The sequence below is a fragment of the Trichosurus vulpecula genome, chromosome 4 (genome assembly GCF_011100635.1).
Source record: "Trichosurus vulpecula isolate mTriVul1 chromosome 4, mTriVul1.pri, whole genome shotgun sequence".
NCBI classification, from domain to species: Eukaryota; Metazoa; Chordata; class Mammalia; order Diprotodontia; family Phalangeridae; genus Trichosurus; species Trichosurus vulpecula.
Window position 1 is genome coordinate 202,413,956 of NC_050576.1, and position 16,697 is coordinate 202,430,652.

The 16,697-nt window shown below is 41.8% G+C and overlaps 1 protein-coding gene across 1 annotated transcript; it reads left to right on the forward strand.

Moving 5' to 3' along the window:
- Positions 1–1,353: 1,353 nt before the first annotated feature.
- Positions 1,354–16,697, forward strand: CPSF4L (cleavage and polyadenylation specific factor 4 like). The gene is made up of 7 exons (XM_036755651.1): positions 1,354–1,456; positions 2,316–2,366; positions 8,187–8,339; positions 12,945–13,040; positions 14,408–14,501; positions 14,986–15,028; positions 16,560–16,697. Exons 1-7 carry the CDS (start codon positions 1,354–1,356, stop codon positions 16,695–16,697), a joined length of 678 nt encoding a protein of 225 aa, XP_036611546.1.

The window sequence follows — 16,697 nt, forward strand, 5'->3', positions numbered from 1 at the left end:
TGTTGCTTTTAGTGATCTTGTTACTTATGTTGCAGAAATTGCGTTCTTTAGATATGACTTATTTCCACTCTGCATCAGTTCATACACATTTTCCCATGTTTTTCTGAAGATTCCTCATGTTGGATTTTTTCTTACTTCAGAATAATATACTATTCCATTCATTTTCATAATTGTTTCAGCCATCCTCTAAGTGATGGGCATTCACCTTGTTCCCAATTCTTTGCTACCACACGCACACACACACAAAATAATGCTATGAATATTTTGGCTTATGTTGAAATTTTGTTTCTGTCTTTGACCTCCTTAGGGCACATGCCCAGTAGCAGGATTGCTGGGTCTAAGAGTAAAGGAGTCACTTTTCTTGCATACTATCCCTGTTAATTTATTTCTTTCTCCAATAGCTCGAGAGTAGGTTAGGTCCCTAGACAGATGTTAGGGTGTCCGTGAATTTGGATGCAAAAAAAAATCCATTTTTATTTTTGCTAACCTAGAATGGAAATTTAGCCTTTCTTTGAATTACAAATGTAGGCAACACACATTACCCTGAGAAGGGCTACATAGTCTTCACCAGATTACCAAAAGGGCCCTGACACAAAAAAGGTTAAGAATCCCTGTTTTACATTGTACGCAGTAACAGCAAGCTTGTAATGATAACCAACTATGAAAGACTTGTCTACTCCCATCAATATAATGATCCAGCACAATTCCAAAGGACCTATGATGAAAGATCCAGCTCCAAAGAAAGAACTGGTGAACTCTGAGTTCAGACTGAAGCAGATTTTTTCACTTTTTTTCTTGCTTTTTTTCATGCAACATGATTAATGTAGAAATATGTTTTTCATGACTTCACATATATATAATGGGTGTTATAGTTCTTGCCTCTAAATGTGTAGGGGAAGGGCAGAAGGATGGAGAGAATTTGGAAATGAAAATAAAAATAAACAACCAAAAAAAAAAGAATCCCTATGTTTTAGGCAATATTAAAAAGCATTAATGAATTCTGGTGGTAAGGAGCATCAGTGACCTAGAAAGGAGTTACAGACTGAAAGAGAAAAGTCTTTAGCTTTGGTGACATTAGAAAACTACTCTTATCTGTCCATACCGCTTTCTGACTTGGTGACCTGTGACCAGATATACAGACTGTGTGTGTTTGGCACCCTAAGATTGGGTGTACAGAAGGGTGCTAGCACTCTAGCTTTCTAGGGAACAACCAAGGATTCAGAAGTAAAGAAAAAACCAATGAGAAGCTTGGAAAGAAAATTAGTTCTGGGGCCGCTGTGATAAGCTGTATATAGGATTCACCTGTAAGGCCTCTAGGTTAGAATTAAGCTAACTCCAGGGAGAAGGTTAAAGATGCAGGAAGTCATTGCTGGGTTGGAGAAAATCACCTTTGATCTTGAGGATGATGTGGAGAACCAGAGGGGTATTGGGTTCCTGCCCTTCCCAGGAATGGATAGTAAGTGGAGGGTGGTGGGAGTGTCACTGTTGGCCATGCTTCTAAGTGGGGGCCCTTCCTTTCTCCTCTTGATATTTCTTTAACTAATATCAAGGGTCTTAATCTGGGGTCCATGAACTTTTAAGCAAAATTAGAACTGTTTTTCAATATAATTGGTTTTCTTTGTAATCCTATGTATTTATTTTATGCATTTAAAAACTTTATCTGAGAAAGGGGTTACCAAACTGCCAAATGGGTCTGTGATACAAAATGTTAAGAATTCGTGAGCTAAATGATATAATTGCCTAGCCTTTCTCTTTCATTCTTTCTTCTTATGTCCCAGCACATACTTCTCTGGTCAGAAAGGACAGGTTAAATCAAGGGCCAACCGGTCCGATCTAGGATTTCAAGAATAATCCCTTTCCCCAGGAGCTCAGACCTGATCTCTTGTCTTCCCCAAGGCTCTGGAAGGGGCCAGCAACTACACAGCTATTTTCCATATGGGGACGTTCTGAGAATCCTAAGAGATAAGGTGATTACAGTAAAGAGCTGAACCTCGAACCTAGGCCTCCTGATTTCTAGCTCAGTGCTCCCACACAAGGTGTTAGGGGGGAGGGAGAGCAGAAGAAAGAGGGGAAAGATATAAGAGACAAAGAGACACAGAAAGAGAGAGGGAGGGAGGGAGTTTGTTTGTTTTAGCAGAGGGTGTGGTATTGTGTTTTTCTGATGCCTACAACAAATGGGCTCCAGTTTAGGAATGCTCTAGGTCCTCTATACTCTGGGATAGTAAGATTTTTCTTTTTTTTTTTCTTTTCTAAAGGTGAGAGGTAAGGACAGAAGCAAACTCCACAACTTGGGCTATTTTCTTCTTCCCTTCTAGAATCAGGGGTGGCTGTATGTACCTTCTTTCTCAAAGGTGTCTGTGAGAAAGGTGAGTTGAAAAGAAATAGGATGGATCTGGATAGGGAGTAAATGCCTAAGGAATGTAATATGTCTGATCCATTTCAAATCTATTTGAGTCTATTGGGGGAAAGGGGGAGGGAGCAGAAAAGAGACAGTAGTGCCTGGGTAAGGAACAGTGACCTGGAATTTGAAAAGAGTAAGCTAGACTCTGGGGGCAGCAGGGTGCCACAGTGGATAAAGTGCTGGGGCCTGGAGTCAGGAAGACTCATCTTCCTGAGTTCAAATCTGGCTTCAGACACTGCCTAGCTGTGTGACCCTGGACAAGTCACTTAGTCCTATTTGACTCAGTTTCCTCATCTATAAAATGAGCTGGAGAAGAAAATGGCAAACTGCTCCAGTTATCTTTGCCAAGAAAACCCCAAATGGGGTCACAAGAGTCAGACACAACTGAAACGACTGAACAACAGCAACAAAAACAAGCTAGATCCTGGCTGAAGGAGTGTCCATCTGACAAATGGTAAAAAGATCTCTTTCCCCACCTGACAAATATGATACAGTAGAAAGAACACCAGCTCTGGAGCTGAAGTGCCTGAGTTCAAATCCTACCTCTTGACAACTTATTACCTGTATGACTTTAAGCAAGACCTTCCTGGGCCCCAGTTTCCTCATTTGTAAAATGAGGGGGGGGTTGGTCTAAATGGTCTCTGAGGAAGAAGGTCCCTTGTGGCTCTAGTTCAACCTTCAATTGACCTTCAACCAAATGTCACAGTTGGGTTCCTCTCTGGGGAACTCTTGAGGCCTAGGGCCATCCCTGCTGCCCCAGAAGAAAACTGTAATCAAGGGCAGCCTTGGAGAGTGGAGAGAAGTCACAGAAAAGAAAACTGAGGGGTTTGTGTTAAAAGGGATGGACCATCTCAGCCTTTCGCCTTGGCAATGGTAGAAGAATTTATTAGTTAATAATATGTCAGCCTTTGGCACTTCTCTATAACCCTCACCTCCCCCCTGTAAATATTCAACACATCTCCATATCCTCCCCTACCGGCTACCATCCGAAGTCACTGTCCAACTACCACAAGTGGGTGATCATTTACTGTACCCTAGGGCAGTGGTCTCCCAACTTTTTTTATCGTAGAGCCCGTTAGTGAACTATTTTTGAGCCATAACTCCCAATATGAGCACGTTTACTTATTTTAAAGCTACATACATGAACCACTATTTGTTTTGCTTCAGTCATTTTTTCAATCATGTCTGACTCTTCATAACCCCATTTGGGGTTTTCTTGGCAAAGATACTGGAGTGGTTTGCCATTTCCTTCTTCAGCTCATTTTACAGATGAGGAAACTGAGGCAAACAGAGTTAAGTGACTTGCCCAGGGTCACACAGCTAGGAAGTGTCTGAGGTCAGATTTGAACTCAGGAAGATGAGTCTCCCTGACTCTAGGCCAATACTCTAACTACTATGCCACCTAGCTGCCCCCAGGTACTATTGTATTGTACTAATAATGATATATTATAAAACTCACCAGATATTTTAATCAGACATTTTTAAAAGATGAGATGATGAAATAATATTTGATATAGAGCCAATATGGAGCTGCTGGGGTTTATTAAGAAAGTGACTTCCTCCTTTTCCCCTTCCTTCCCTCCCACCCCCTCTTCTTTCCTACCTTCATTCCTTCCTTCCTCCCTCCCTCCTCCCTTCCTTCCTTCCTCTCTCTGTCTTCCTTCCTTCTTCCTTTTCTTCTTTTCCTTCCTTCCTTTCTCTCCTTTTTCTTTCTTTTTTTCATCTTAAGTAGGAAAGTCAAACCAGAGTTTTAGGAAAATCACTTGGCAGCTGAGTGGAGGATGTATTATAGAGGAGAGAGACTTGAGGCAGGGAAACCTATTAAGATGCTGTTAACAATAGCCAAGGCAAAAGGTGATGAGGGCCCGGACTAGGACTGTAGCTTTGTGAGTAGAGGAAGAAGGACAGATATGAACAATGTAGGGGCAAAGGCAGCAAGATCTACAGGAGCCCATTCAATTGTAAATTCCTTGAGGACATGGACCCTTTTTTCCTGTCTTTATTTAGCAGATAGTGGGCAATGCTTGACTTGGTTTATTGGCTTTACGTGAGGTGATGGTGAGCGAAGATTCAAAGATTGACACTGAGCTTGGGAATCTGGGTGACTAGAAGGTTGATAGTAACCTCTCCAGTATTGGGGAAGTTTGAAATTGGAATGAGTTTGGGAATCTTCCTGACTCACTCACTCTGTCCCACCCAAAATGAAAAGGAGGAAGAAAAGACTCACTGAACCTTCAAGGGGCACCTGCTGCAGCCAGAAGGTGATCTGGGTGGTTGAGAGTTAGCATACTGGGAGGTAGAGGGGGGCATGAAATTTTCCCAGTGGCACCTAGTGCTGTAGGTAACCGGGTAGCATTTAGGTTGTAACTACCCTGAGGGGCCAAAGCCTAACTCTGAAGGAGATAGGTCAATAGTCTACACAGGAGAGGGAGAGGGGTGAAGTGGGAGAATGTTGGGGGCAGACAAGGATAGATATGGTTGTGTTGGAAACAAGCTCCAGATAGAGCAATGAGCCTGGAGTCAGGAAGACCTGGTTTCACAACCCACTTCATACCCTTCTTATACATGCTACCCTGGGCAAGTCAAGTAACCAGTCTGCCTCAGTTTCCCCATTTGTAAAATGGGAATATTAATAGTACCTATCTCTCAGGGTTGTTGTGAGGATGAAATGAGATAATATTTGTAAAGTACTTTGCAAACCTGAAAGCATTCTGTAAATTGTACTATTATCATATTTCTCCCCTGCTCCCTGATCATATGCTCTTTGAGATCAGGTCACAGCAACCCCCTAGGGAGACCTTGGTCCTCACTTTGGGTATCAATGATCTAGGAAATGACTGGGCCACAATGTCTGAAATTCCACTATTAGCCCCATGGTGCAGGTGTAACAGCGGGCTGGTAACACCTTATCAGACCTGTTTCTGCGATGTTAGAGACTGATCTCCAAAGAACACTAGAGGGTCTATGGAAGAAAGGAAGAGGACAAAATGCAAGAAATACTCAAGACAAACTAAGTCACAGTAGCTCCCAAGGCCATCCCTAGATGGTGAGCTGAGAAGGTAATAAAGGAAACTATAAAGAAAATTTACCTGTAGTGGAGATAGGGGCAGAGCTTTGGATAGACAGTAAGCATGTTTAGAGTGGAAATTACTCTTTTTTGTCTTCCTCCCTTCCTTCTTTCCTTCCTCCTTCCCTTCCTTCCTTCCTCCCTCCTTTCCTTCCTTCCTTCCTTCCTTCTTTCCTTTCTCCCTTCTTTCTCCTTCTTCCTTCCTTCTTTTTCTCCTCCTTTCCTCCCTCCCCTTTTTCCTTCCTCCCTTTCCCTTCCCTCCCTCCCCCCCTTCTTTCCTTCTTTCTTTCCTCCCTTCCTCCCTCCCTCCCCTTTCCTTCCTCCTTTCCTCTCTCCCCCCTTTTCTTCTTTCTTCTCTTCTTTTCTTCCTCCCTCCCTCCACTCCTTCTTTCATCTCTTTCTTTCTCTTCCTTTCTTTTCTTCTTTCCTCCCTTCTTCTTTTCTCTTTTTTCTCTCCCTCCCTCCCTCCCTCCCTTCCTTCCTTCCTTTCTTCATTCCTTCCTTCCTTCATTCATTCTTTTCTTTCTTTTTTCCTTCCTTCCTTTCTTTCTTTCCTTCTTTGCTTCTTTCTTTCCTTCTTTCTTTCTGTGTTTCTTTCTTTCTTCTTCCTGTCCTCAGCCCTTAGCATAGTGCCTGGCATGTATTAAGAACTGGATGAATGCATATTGATTGAATAAGCAAGTAAAAGGAGAAGACTGCCCTAAGCATGACTGAAGTTAAGTGAAATTGTATCTTCTGTATCCACCAAATACTTGTTGAGTTTGTTCTGTACAAAGCATGTAGCTGCTTAGCGAATGAGATGTCATTCACATAAAGAAACTTTACCGTCTACTGTGGGAGATAAGAGAGCATTATTATGTAAAAAAGAACCTAAATGCCTAAGAGAGATATGACCAAGGTGCTGTGTGAATTAGAGGAAGAAGAGATCACATCCAGCTCACTAAATGATGAAAGCTCTATAGAGAAAGCAACATTTTAGCTAGGCTTAAAGGATGGGTAAGATTTCAACAGGCAAAGATGAGGGGGTGAGGGAGGGTGAGAGAGAGAGCAGGGAACCTGAGCGTACTCACAGAGCCAGGAGAGCCTAGGATGGATTGGGAGAAGCACGAGATAAGGCTGGAGGGAAAGGCTCTAGATTATAAAGATCCTTGAGTACTACAATAATGATTATTAATAATAATAACCATGTATATAGCACTTTAAGGGAAAATGCGTTACATATATCACATTATTTGATTCTTACAATAACCCCCAGAGGTAGGTGTTATCATTATCCCCATTTTACAGATAAGGATACTGGGACAAAGACAGTGACTTGCCCAGAGCCACTTTAAGAAGTTTAGAGAGCATTCCAAAGACCACTGACTCTTTTTCGTTGTTGGGGTTGGTTTGTTCTAAAGTAGTGAGTAGAATGATTTGATGAGAGCCTTTTTATGATGGCAACTAATCTGGCAGCAGCTTTTTGGATAGATTGGAAATGGAAATAGTCTGGCAATAGTTCAGACAAGGAACCATGAAGACCAGAACAAAGGTAGTAGCGGTAGGAATAGAAAAAAAGGACCAGATACCAGAGAGGGGCAAACATGAGTCTGAGTAATTCAGAGAATGATGGCGGCATTCACTGAGAAGTCAGTAAGCAGAAGCAGGTTTTGGAGAAAAGGTAATGAATTGTTTTCATAGTGAGGTCCCCCGGGTACCTCAGCCTCAGCCAGGTAGAGAAGTCTTGCAGCAATTAGAAATCTGAGTCAGTAATCAGGGAAAGCAGTGAGGACTGGAAATAGAGCTTAGGGAGTCTAGAACTTATAGGTGAAGCCATGGGGTGAGGTTACCTAATCTATTCCTACCTCCCCTTCCAGGGCACTTTTATCTCACCCCACTTCCCTTTTTTGTTCCTAGTACAGTCATTTTGAAAATGATTTTACAATAGTCTAGGGGACTATAGAGGGCCATAACCACACTGTGGCATTTAGCGGTATTGCCCCATTTGGGAAACATCTGGGCTACAGCTGGAAGTCACATTGCTGTTGCCGTACCAGTTACATTTTAATGTGTTCCATAACTACTTGGGAGGCCTTATTAAAATAAAAAATTCTTGCATATAGTACTGGTATCACCACTCTCAGGGTTATTTGTATTTTAACAACTATTGAAGATGGAAAACTCAAAGGAATGAAATTTTAATCGCAGAATTAAAGGCTAGTTAGAAGAGATGTATTTGGTTAGGGAGCCTTCCCAGCACCCTTCAAATGACATCAGTTAGTTAGGCCCCATTATTCCTGAGCACATCTCTGCTTGAAAGCTTAAAAATTTAAGCATTCCTTCTATTGTTAGCAGTAGGAAAAAAATTCAATTGATAGGCCATTAAATGTAATATTACCAGGTAGGATCTAATCTGAAGTTTTATGGGATAGGCCTTAGTTTAGTGGGTAGTAAATAGGATTACCTTCTCCTCTCTCCGTACCCTAGCTTCTCATGTTTTCTTCCCTTTTTTCAGGCATCTTCTTCCTCTAATCTCAAAAAAAAATCCAAACCTCTCAATGGGAGGAGATCCAGGTACAGTTGCAGGAAGAGGAGGAGATGGGTGAGAAGGGGCAGCTGGTAATTAAAACATCCTACTCTTCTTCCTCCCAAAGTAGTGATGTCATTTGGGGGAGTAGTGACAGCAGGTCTACGCCAGAGAAGAGCATGATTTTCTTGGGGTTCATCTGCATTTTCTAGGCAAGCTCTGTCCCTTCCGGCATGATGATGGGGAGAAGACAGTGGTGTGCAAACACTGGCTGAGGGGGCTTTGTAAGAAGAGCGACCAGTGCAAATTTCTGCACCAATATGACATCACCAAGATGCCCGAGTGCTACTTCTACTCCAAATTTGGTAATGTATCTATTCTCGTGCCAAGATTCACTTGGCTAGTGCCCATTCCATTAGAACCCTACTAAGTATGGGCTGAATGGTGAGTTTAAGGGAGTCTTAATGAAATTTGGTCCTAAGAAAAGGAAGGAAAAGAAGGAAATTGGGGGGAAGGGTAAGACAAACTTTTCAAAGGAGGATACGTATATCCCAGGATGCCAGACCTGCTAGGCAGGGTTTATAAAAGGACTCGGGTCATTGTTACTTCCTCTCTCCACCTCCCAGAGAAATGTAAACTACAGGTTACCTTACAGAACACTTAGTACATGTCCTGTCTATGGACTATTTGTGCCCAATCTGTGGTAGAGGCTTCCAAATTCCTATTGGTTTGATCAGTCACAGTCAAACACACTATACCTTGACCACAACATAGTGATGTCATTTTGGTCCTCTTTGAGAATTAAAGATAATAACCGACATGTCCTTTCTACCTAGGGAAAGTTGGAGCTGTGTGTGTGTGTGTGTGTGTGTGTGTGTGTGTGTGTGTGTATGTGTATGTGTGCTGAAAACCAAGTCCAGTCATCAAAATATAGTGCAGGGATCTTCCATGTAGGTCTTTACAATGGTATCTGATCTTATTAGCATACTGCTAATAGAAGGCATGAAGAACCCAGGCAGAAACACTGGGTTCGAATTCTGGCTCTGCCACCTAACTAGTTTAGTGACCTTGGGCAACTCACTTCCCCTCTCAGGCCTCAGTTTTCCTCATCTGTAAAAAAAAGTGACAAAAGTCTGCTGTATTTTTTTAGCATGTGTTCTATTCAACTTGCTAACCATATATATATATATATATATACATATATATATACACATATATATATACATATATATACATATATATATACACATATTTAATGTCATCATTGATCCATGAAGTATTTTCTGGTTTCATCTGATTTGGGTTTTCTCCTATACATCACTAAAGATTTTTGTGCCAACCTCACTCCACCCCAGCCCTCATGGGCTCAGGAGTGCCAGTCCTCTTCTAGGGAGAAGGGGGCACAGTGCTTCAGTCTATCAACAATGCAAGTCACTTACCCTTGTCTGCCTCAGTTTCCTGAACTGTGAAATGGAGGTAATAATAGCACTTACCTTGAAGGGTTGATCAAGGGAAGATCAAGTGAGATAGATAACAACTGTAAAGCATTTAAGCCCAGTGCCTGGCACACAGTAGGCACTTAATAAATTCTTGTACCTTTTCTTTCATTCTGGGTGTGGGCCTGACCCCTAAAAAGAGGAGAATTGGACTTTTCTCTAACTCTCTGGCTCACTGTCCCTGGGAGAAAAAATCTCTTAAATAAAGCTTAGTTATGGCTCATGCCTGGGGTCTCCCCTACCAGAGACTTGTAAGGTCCCTTCCAGCAAAGTTACTTGATATTCAAAGTTGCTATTAAGTATACAGTAGCTATGTTTTTCCTCCGTCAAAAAAAGAAATGCTTGAAACACCAAAGGCTCATAAGTACATAGTAACAAGTACTTAAAACATGAAACAAGATATCACTCCAATTATACTCTCCCAGGAGGTAAAGACCGCTTTGTGGAAATGTGGAATAGTTTTTACTCTCCCCTTAGACCTGTCTGAACAAACTCACCAAGTCCAGCTCCCCCAGTTAGGCAGCGGATAGCCTTTCAACTGCAGGATCCTCCCAGAAGTGGTCATCTCAGAGAAGCAGCATCATAGCAGGAAGCATGACTTGGTGGGCAGCTGGCACCAATAGCAAGCCCAAGAGTTTTTTAACTGATAAGAGAGCCTCCAAGGCTGCACATGCCCATCTTTCAGGATCAATGGTTACTGGTCAAATACCTGCACTCAGGGAAGGAACAAAATGGAAACAGGCAGCCAGCTTCTTGAGGTCCCATTTTGGGCTTACCTTAGTAAACTCATATTGATTGCCATTTTCATGTGCTGGAGTTGGGAGCTTCTGTAGCAACTGAAGGGATACCCCACCCCCAACTGGAAATCTGAAAGAATATATCAGATCCATCTTAAGAATCAAGTGCTCAAAAGAGATTGGAAGCAGTTTCTCTTCATTATTTTTTTTCCAGCCAAAAACGCCCCCAAGATTTACTAAAGATCCACCATATTGTCTAGACGCTTAAGGAATCTAAGCATTGGCCATACTCTTTTTTTCCCCACTATTTTAATAGTATTTTATTCCACCCCCCCCCATTACATGACAAGTTTTAGCATTCATTTTTACAAGATTTTGAGTTTCAAATTTTTCTCCGTCCCTCTCCACCCTCTTCCTAAAATGATAGAAAGTTTGACATGGGTTATATGTGTGCTATCATGTAAAGCATATTTCCATGTTAGTTACAGTTGTGAAGGAAGAAACAGATCAGAAGGGGAAAAAACTGCACAAAAAAGAATAAAGTGATATTGGCTAGACTCTTAAGGAATCTGAGCATTTGTATTGCTAATGCGAGCAGGCCAGACTGAATCTGAGCCTCTTCATTCTTCTTATAGCCTACTTAGGGGAGAAGTTCCTTCATAAGTATGTCTCCCCTAATCCCAATGGCCAATCCTCTGATACAACCCCTATTAATGGGAACTAATCTTAAGAGTTGCTGTGTCATCTCAGCAAAGCAGAGAGTATAGATTCAGAGTGAATGCCCAACCCCATGGAAGGTTCCCCAGTTCAGCTGATCAGGGGAGAGTCATCCCCACTATGGTAAGAATTGTCACAAAAGATCAGACTTAAGGATTATCCAGCCCAGTATCCTCTTGCCAATAGCATTCATAGGATCATAGATCTACAGCTGGAAAGAGATCTAAGAAGCCTTCTAGTCCAACCACCTCATTTTACAGATGAAGAAATTGAGGGAGGGTAAGTTACCTGCCCAAGGTCACATAGGCAGTAAACATCAGAGATAGGATTTGAACCCAGTCCTAATGGATGTTCTGTGGCAGGGCTTGGTGCTCCTCTAAGACATCAACCTTAAAAGCTAGGTATAGCTTTGATTTTCTTTGAAGCCATTTATGACTTTATCATTCACAGAGGTACGTTCTTTTGTTTCTGTAACAAATGAATACATATTGTCCTTCCTTGGTGTCCTATCCAAAGCATCCTATTTTCCCCATTCATTTAAATAACCAGAGAGGTTAGAGTTGTCTTTGAAACCAGGAAGACCCAAGTCATCTCTCATTTCTGCTACCTATTGGCCCAGCGCTATAAGCAACTATTTAACACAGTGTCCTAAACTAGATGCATAAGAGTTTCTTACACCAATGGAATCATAGATCAGGTCCCATCTATATAGACTTTCGTTAGTCTTCTTGGTGGGGTGGGGCGGGGAGGGAGGGAAGGGAGAGTAGCCAATGAGAATAGGTGGTGTGGGATGGAGAAAGTAGGGGTGGTCTCTGGCCTTTTGAATTGATCTACCCACAAAAGATGTATGGCGATGACTATCTAGCAGCCTTTATTTCACCAGGAAATAGTGTCTGAGGAAAATGGTATGTTAGCACCACCTTCTGATGATGAAGAGAATTGCATGGTCAAGAATCCTTTTTTAGATTGTCAAAGAGTTGGCAGAGGAGGAAAAAATGGAATAAATCCTCCATACACAGACTCTGCTCATTAAAATATTGAACCAGTCCTCAGAGGATAACTTATCGCCTTCATTACTTGATTGTTTACCCATAGCATCACCGTACAAAACGGGGATCTGTTCAACAGATGCTTCACGGGAGTTATGTCTTGGGTTATGGCGCTGACTCAGCCTCTAATTGTCTCACCTTAGAGGTCACTTAATTTCCCTGGGCCTGTTTTTTCCTCTGCAGAATGAAGAGGTTGGACTCAATGGTCCATTACAGATGTGAACAGTAATGAATCTCAGAATTTTAATGTGAAGAGTTAATGTCTAGGGAAACATGGCTTTTCCCTCCAAATAAATCCATCCCTATGAGAGATGGGAACTGGACTTTTGAATCACTGGAAACTAGAGCACCTGGGTCTGTAACTTCACCATGGGAGGAATAGTTAGGTAGTACAGGGGGTAGTGGGTTGGGCTTGAGTCAGGAAGCCCTGAGTTCAAATATGGCCCCAGGCATGTATTAGCTGTGTGATTTAACTTCTTTTAGCCTCAGTTTCCTCCTCTGTAAAATGGGGATAATAATAGCACCTACCTCACAGGATTGTTATGAGGATCAAATGACATAATATATAAAGTGCATTGCAAACCTTAAAGTGCTATATAAGTAGTATTCACTGAGTCATGAATAGCTATTATTATTATATCATATCATATCATCAAAGGGACTTCATGACCCTTCATGTAGACCAACTGGGCAAGGAGCCATGGAGACTAGCCATAGCCATAAGTCTAATACCACAACAGCAGGATAGAAAAGTAGGGTTCTTCATTTTTCTGGGAAGGGTATGGGGTTAGGAATGCTTCTATAGGAGATATATGGAAATATCTCGGTATTGCTTTAAAGGGCAAAATACAAAAGGAAGAAAGAAATCTCCCATGTAAGGACCCAGATTAATCTAAATAGGTGTGGGGATGAGATGGAGGGAGGAGTTCCAAGAGATGGACCAAATAGAACAGTGATTGGTACTATTTCAGGAGAATGCTGCAATAAAGAATGCCTTTTCCTTCATGCTGATCCAGCCTCCAAGATCCGAGATTGCCCCTGGTATGATCAAGGTTTCTGCAAGTATGGTAAGGTTGTGGCTGACAGAAGATTTCAATATTTCTTCTCCATTATGGAAAAGTGTGTGGGGAGGGTGAAGAGTGTGATTTATTGCTGAGGTCCTTGACATTGATGCTCAAATCAGAATAGTAATATTTTCAGCCTCTTTTATTCCTATCAATAGAAAGGAATATACATAATTTTCAGTTGTGCATGGCACCTTCACAAAAACTGACCATGTATTAGCGCATCTAAACCTCACAAACAAATGCAAAAATATTAAAACATTTTTCGTGACCAAATGCAATAAAAAAACTAAATTCAGCAAAGGACTACTGAAGAAGAAATCAATAGAAAACTAAATATTTTAATCCTAAAGAACTGGTAGGTCAAAGGACAAAGGACAGCTAGGTGGCACAGTGGATAGAGTGCTGGGCCTGGAGTCAGGAAGACTAATTTTCCTGGGTTCAAATCTGGCCTCAGATACTCCCAAGCTGTGTGACCCTGGGCAAGTCACTTAACTCTGTTTCAGTTTCTTCATCTATAAAATGAGCTGGAAAAGGAAATAACAAACCACTTCAGTGTCTGCCAAGAAAATCCCAAATGGGGTTCATGGAGAGTCAGACATGACTGAAACAAAACAACAAAGAAAGACAAAACATAAAAATGATAGGTAATATCATTAAAGACAATGTTAAGAGTGACACACCAAAATTGGAGGTTGTAACCAAAGCAATCCTTAGGGGGAAAATTTATATTTCTTATAATCCTATCCCAAATTCTCTACAGCCTCTAATTTTTGTAATGGCAAATGCTACTATTTTATCAAAAGTCTTAAAAACAATCATGAACGTTCTCACCTGGATATAGCATCCTTCTGGTTATTCTCCTCATTTAGTCTTAAGTGTCTGGATTATTTTTGCCTCTGAACACAAGGTGTCCATCTCTGCTAGCTTCAGGAAATCTCTCCCTTCTCGGTTAGAATTGCTAACTATGTGGTTGGTGTTGGGAGCTTCCTAGGCTTCTACGCTAGTAGACAGGGCAGGATATCATGAGGGGAGTGGGACAATGCCTAAAGTTCATATGGCCCCAAAGGCAATAAGCTAAATATTTCTCACCATCAAAGTTCAAGTTCCATCTTCTGTGACTATTGTCAAGTGATAGATTCATCTAACGGTCCCTACTGGCATAACATGTCCTATTTGAGTAGCAAGGATGAAGACTCCAGGTCCAGGCAATTACTTTCAAGTGGGCAGGAAATTACTTTAGCTCAATGATTACCCTCCCACTGCAGCTTCTCTGCCTGTGTTTCTTGTCAGCTTCCTACCCACCCTAAAGCCAGTTCTTCTATATAGGGGCTGAGTAGCCTAAGGTGCATCTCTTTTTGGCCTGGCAGGTCCTTTGTGTAAATTCCGCCATATGAGAAGAGTACTGTGTACCAACTACTTAGCTGGCTTCTGTCCAGAGGGACCTTGTTGCAGATTTGCACAGTATGTACTTGAACCACCAGCTCACACCAGAAAGCTAGGCTAGATCCTTCACTGATTCCTGGTTCCTAATCCCCCAAAGGACGGAGGCATTCTGTGCCTCCAATAGCTCATAGTAGACTATTTTGTGCCACGATCTAGTTCTCCACCTGCCCCCAATTTCTCACCCTTTCAAAGTAGCCCATTCTATTGATACACTATAACAAGGGTTTTCTTGTTACTCCCTACCCCTTGACTTAACAAAATTCATCATTATGGATCCTGAAAACAGCAGCAGAGAAACCTAGTTGCCAGCCCTCCAGGATATGCTGGCTGCGTATGTTCTTTCTTCCTTGGTCTCGGTGGGAATCCTTTCCCTTCAACATTTGGAAACCTGAAGTTTACATCAGTTTGTGGTGTTCAGCACATTAACAGGCTGGGCTTGGGGGAATTTCTCTTGGGTTGGGTAAGATTGGTTCTTTAATTGCCTCTCATGTACTCTCCTCAGCCCCAAGACTACGCTATTACTGCATAACGCAAGTTGCTCAAAGGTAAGAACTAGAAAAGGGTCTGTGTCCACTATGCTGACCTCATTTCAATTTTCTACCATCACTATGTTCTCCAGGAGTTCCTAACCCCAGAAAAATGGTGCCAATTTCCCCCATGAAAAAGATGACATCTCTCGAGTCTGCTGTATTTTTTTTGCATGTGTTTTGCCCAATTGCTAACCATTTTAATATTTGTAATGTCATCATTGATTCATGAAATACTTTCTGGTTTCACGTGTTTGGGCTTTTCTCTTATATATCATTTAGGATTTTTGTTAAATAAAAGAGTGCTGACTCTTATCTCAGTCCTTGTGGGCTGAGGAGTGCCAATCCTCTTCATGGTGGCAGGGGGCCAGTGCGCCTCAGCCTCACATCTATGGAAACAGAAGCAGTTATTCTATTCGATAGCAACAGCATACTGAACACCAAAAAGAACCTAGATTTAGATGTAATGTTTGAGCGAATAGGATGGCTTTGTCTGATGAGAAAGAAAAGGGAGCTTTCTTGGTGGTGGACAGGAAAAATGAGGACAGGTAAAGGGAAGAAAAAACGCAAAGGCCTGAAATGTGATGTGGCACAAGGGATAAAATTATGCATCAGAGGACGTGGGTTCAAATGCCGATTCTGTTACTTATCCATTATGTGGTCATAGCGAAATCATTTAACCTTTCTGGGCATTTCCTTTCTTGCAAAAATGAAGAAGTTGGACCAGATGATCACTTAAATCCCATTATAAATCTATAGGGCACTATACATTAGTATCTAAGTCCATTTGGATTATTTCTAGGGTGGATCTCTAAGAGGAAAAAGAGACAGCTTGTTGGCTGGGCAGCAGAAGTGGCTCATACATGTAAGGCACTGGCATTGTAAAAATAGGAGACATTCCTGGCACCTGTTGTCTTAAAAGGGGAAGTCCTGAATAGCTGATAGCAATATCTATGACTGGAGATTGCCGGCATAAGGTGGAAAGCTCTCTAAACTTGCCCACTCAACTTCTGAAGAAGTAAAATAAATGTACAGTTATCCCTTACATATCAAAGGGGTTAGGGGTGTGGTGCCCCGACAATCTGGAAAATCCATGTAAAACCTGTCAGGGTAGATGCTTCACCTTCATCATCCTTTAGGAAATTACATAAGGACTTAGCCTTTCCTTGTATGATGCCAGAGTCTACCAGAATGCCTCTTTTTATAACAACCATGTATTTCTGAGTTTCCAAACTTCTGTATCATCTACTGGTCTTCATGTTTCATCTGTGGCTTCTGCAGAACTCCCCCCAAAATTCCCATTTAATTTCTTATGCTGACCCAAGATATATTGAAACCACGATGGAGAAAGTTGCAATGTGGAAGGGATGATTGTAATCACTCTCCTCTCCCCACCACCACCCCCTTTTCCTCTGGATAAAATGACAAATAACTAGTCTTTACAAGCTTGGCTTTAAATCTGGGTACTTCATCACTCCCTGAGCATAGAACTATGCCAGGAGAGTTCTTCAATAGGTCTCAACTCCTGTTTTTCTTTTTCTGCTTTCAGAATGTAAGTCAACCACAAGGGCCAATGAAATTTGATTCCATTGTGGAAATGTCTCGTGAGCATGGTCAACAACAGAGCCCACCAGCTGAAGTCTTAAGCAAGCCCACTGTGCCCTTTGCAACAGTTCACTTGCTTTAG

Bases quoted from the DNA above. Each gene is read 5' to 3' on its own strand.
- CPSF4L (XM_036755651.1), top strand. From the start codon at position 1,354: ATGCAGGAAGTCATTGCTGGGTTGGAGAAAATCACCTTTGATCTTGAG. The intron at 1,457-2,315 runs GTAAGTGGAGGG...CTTCCCTTCTAG, and splicing joins GCCCTTCCCAGGAATGGATA to AATCAGGGGTGGCTGTATGT. The intron at 8,340-12,944 runs GTAATGTATCTA...GTACTATTTCAG, and splicing joins CTACTTCTACTCCAAATTTG to GAGAATGCTGCAATAAAGAA.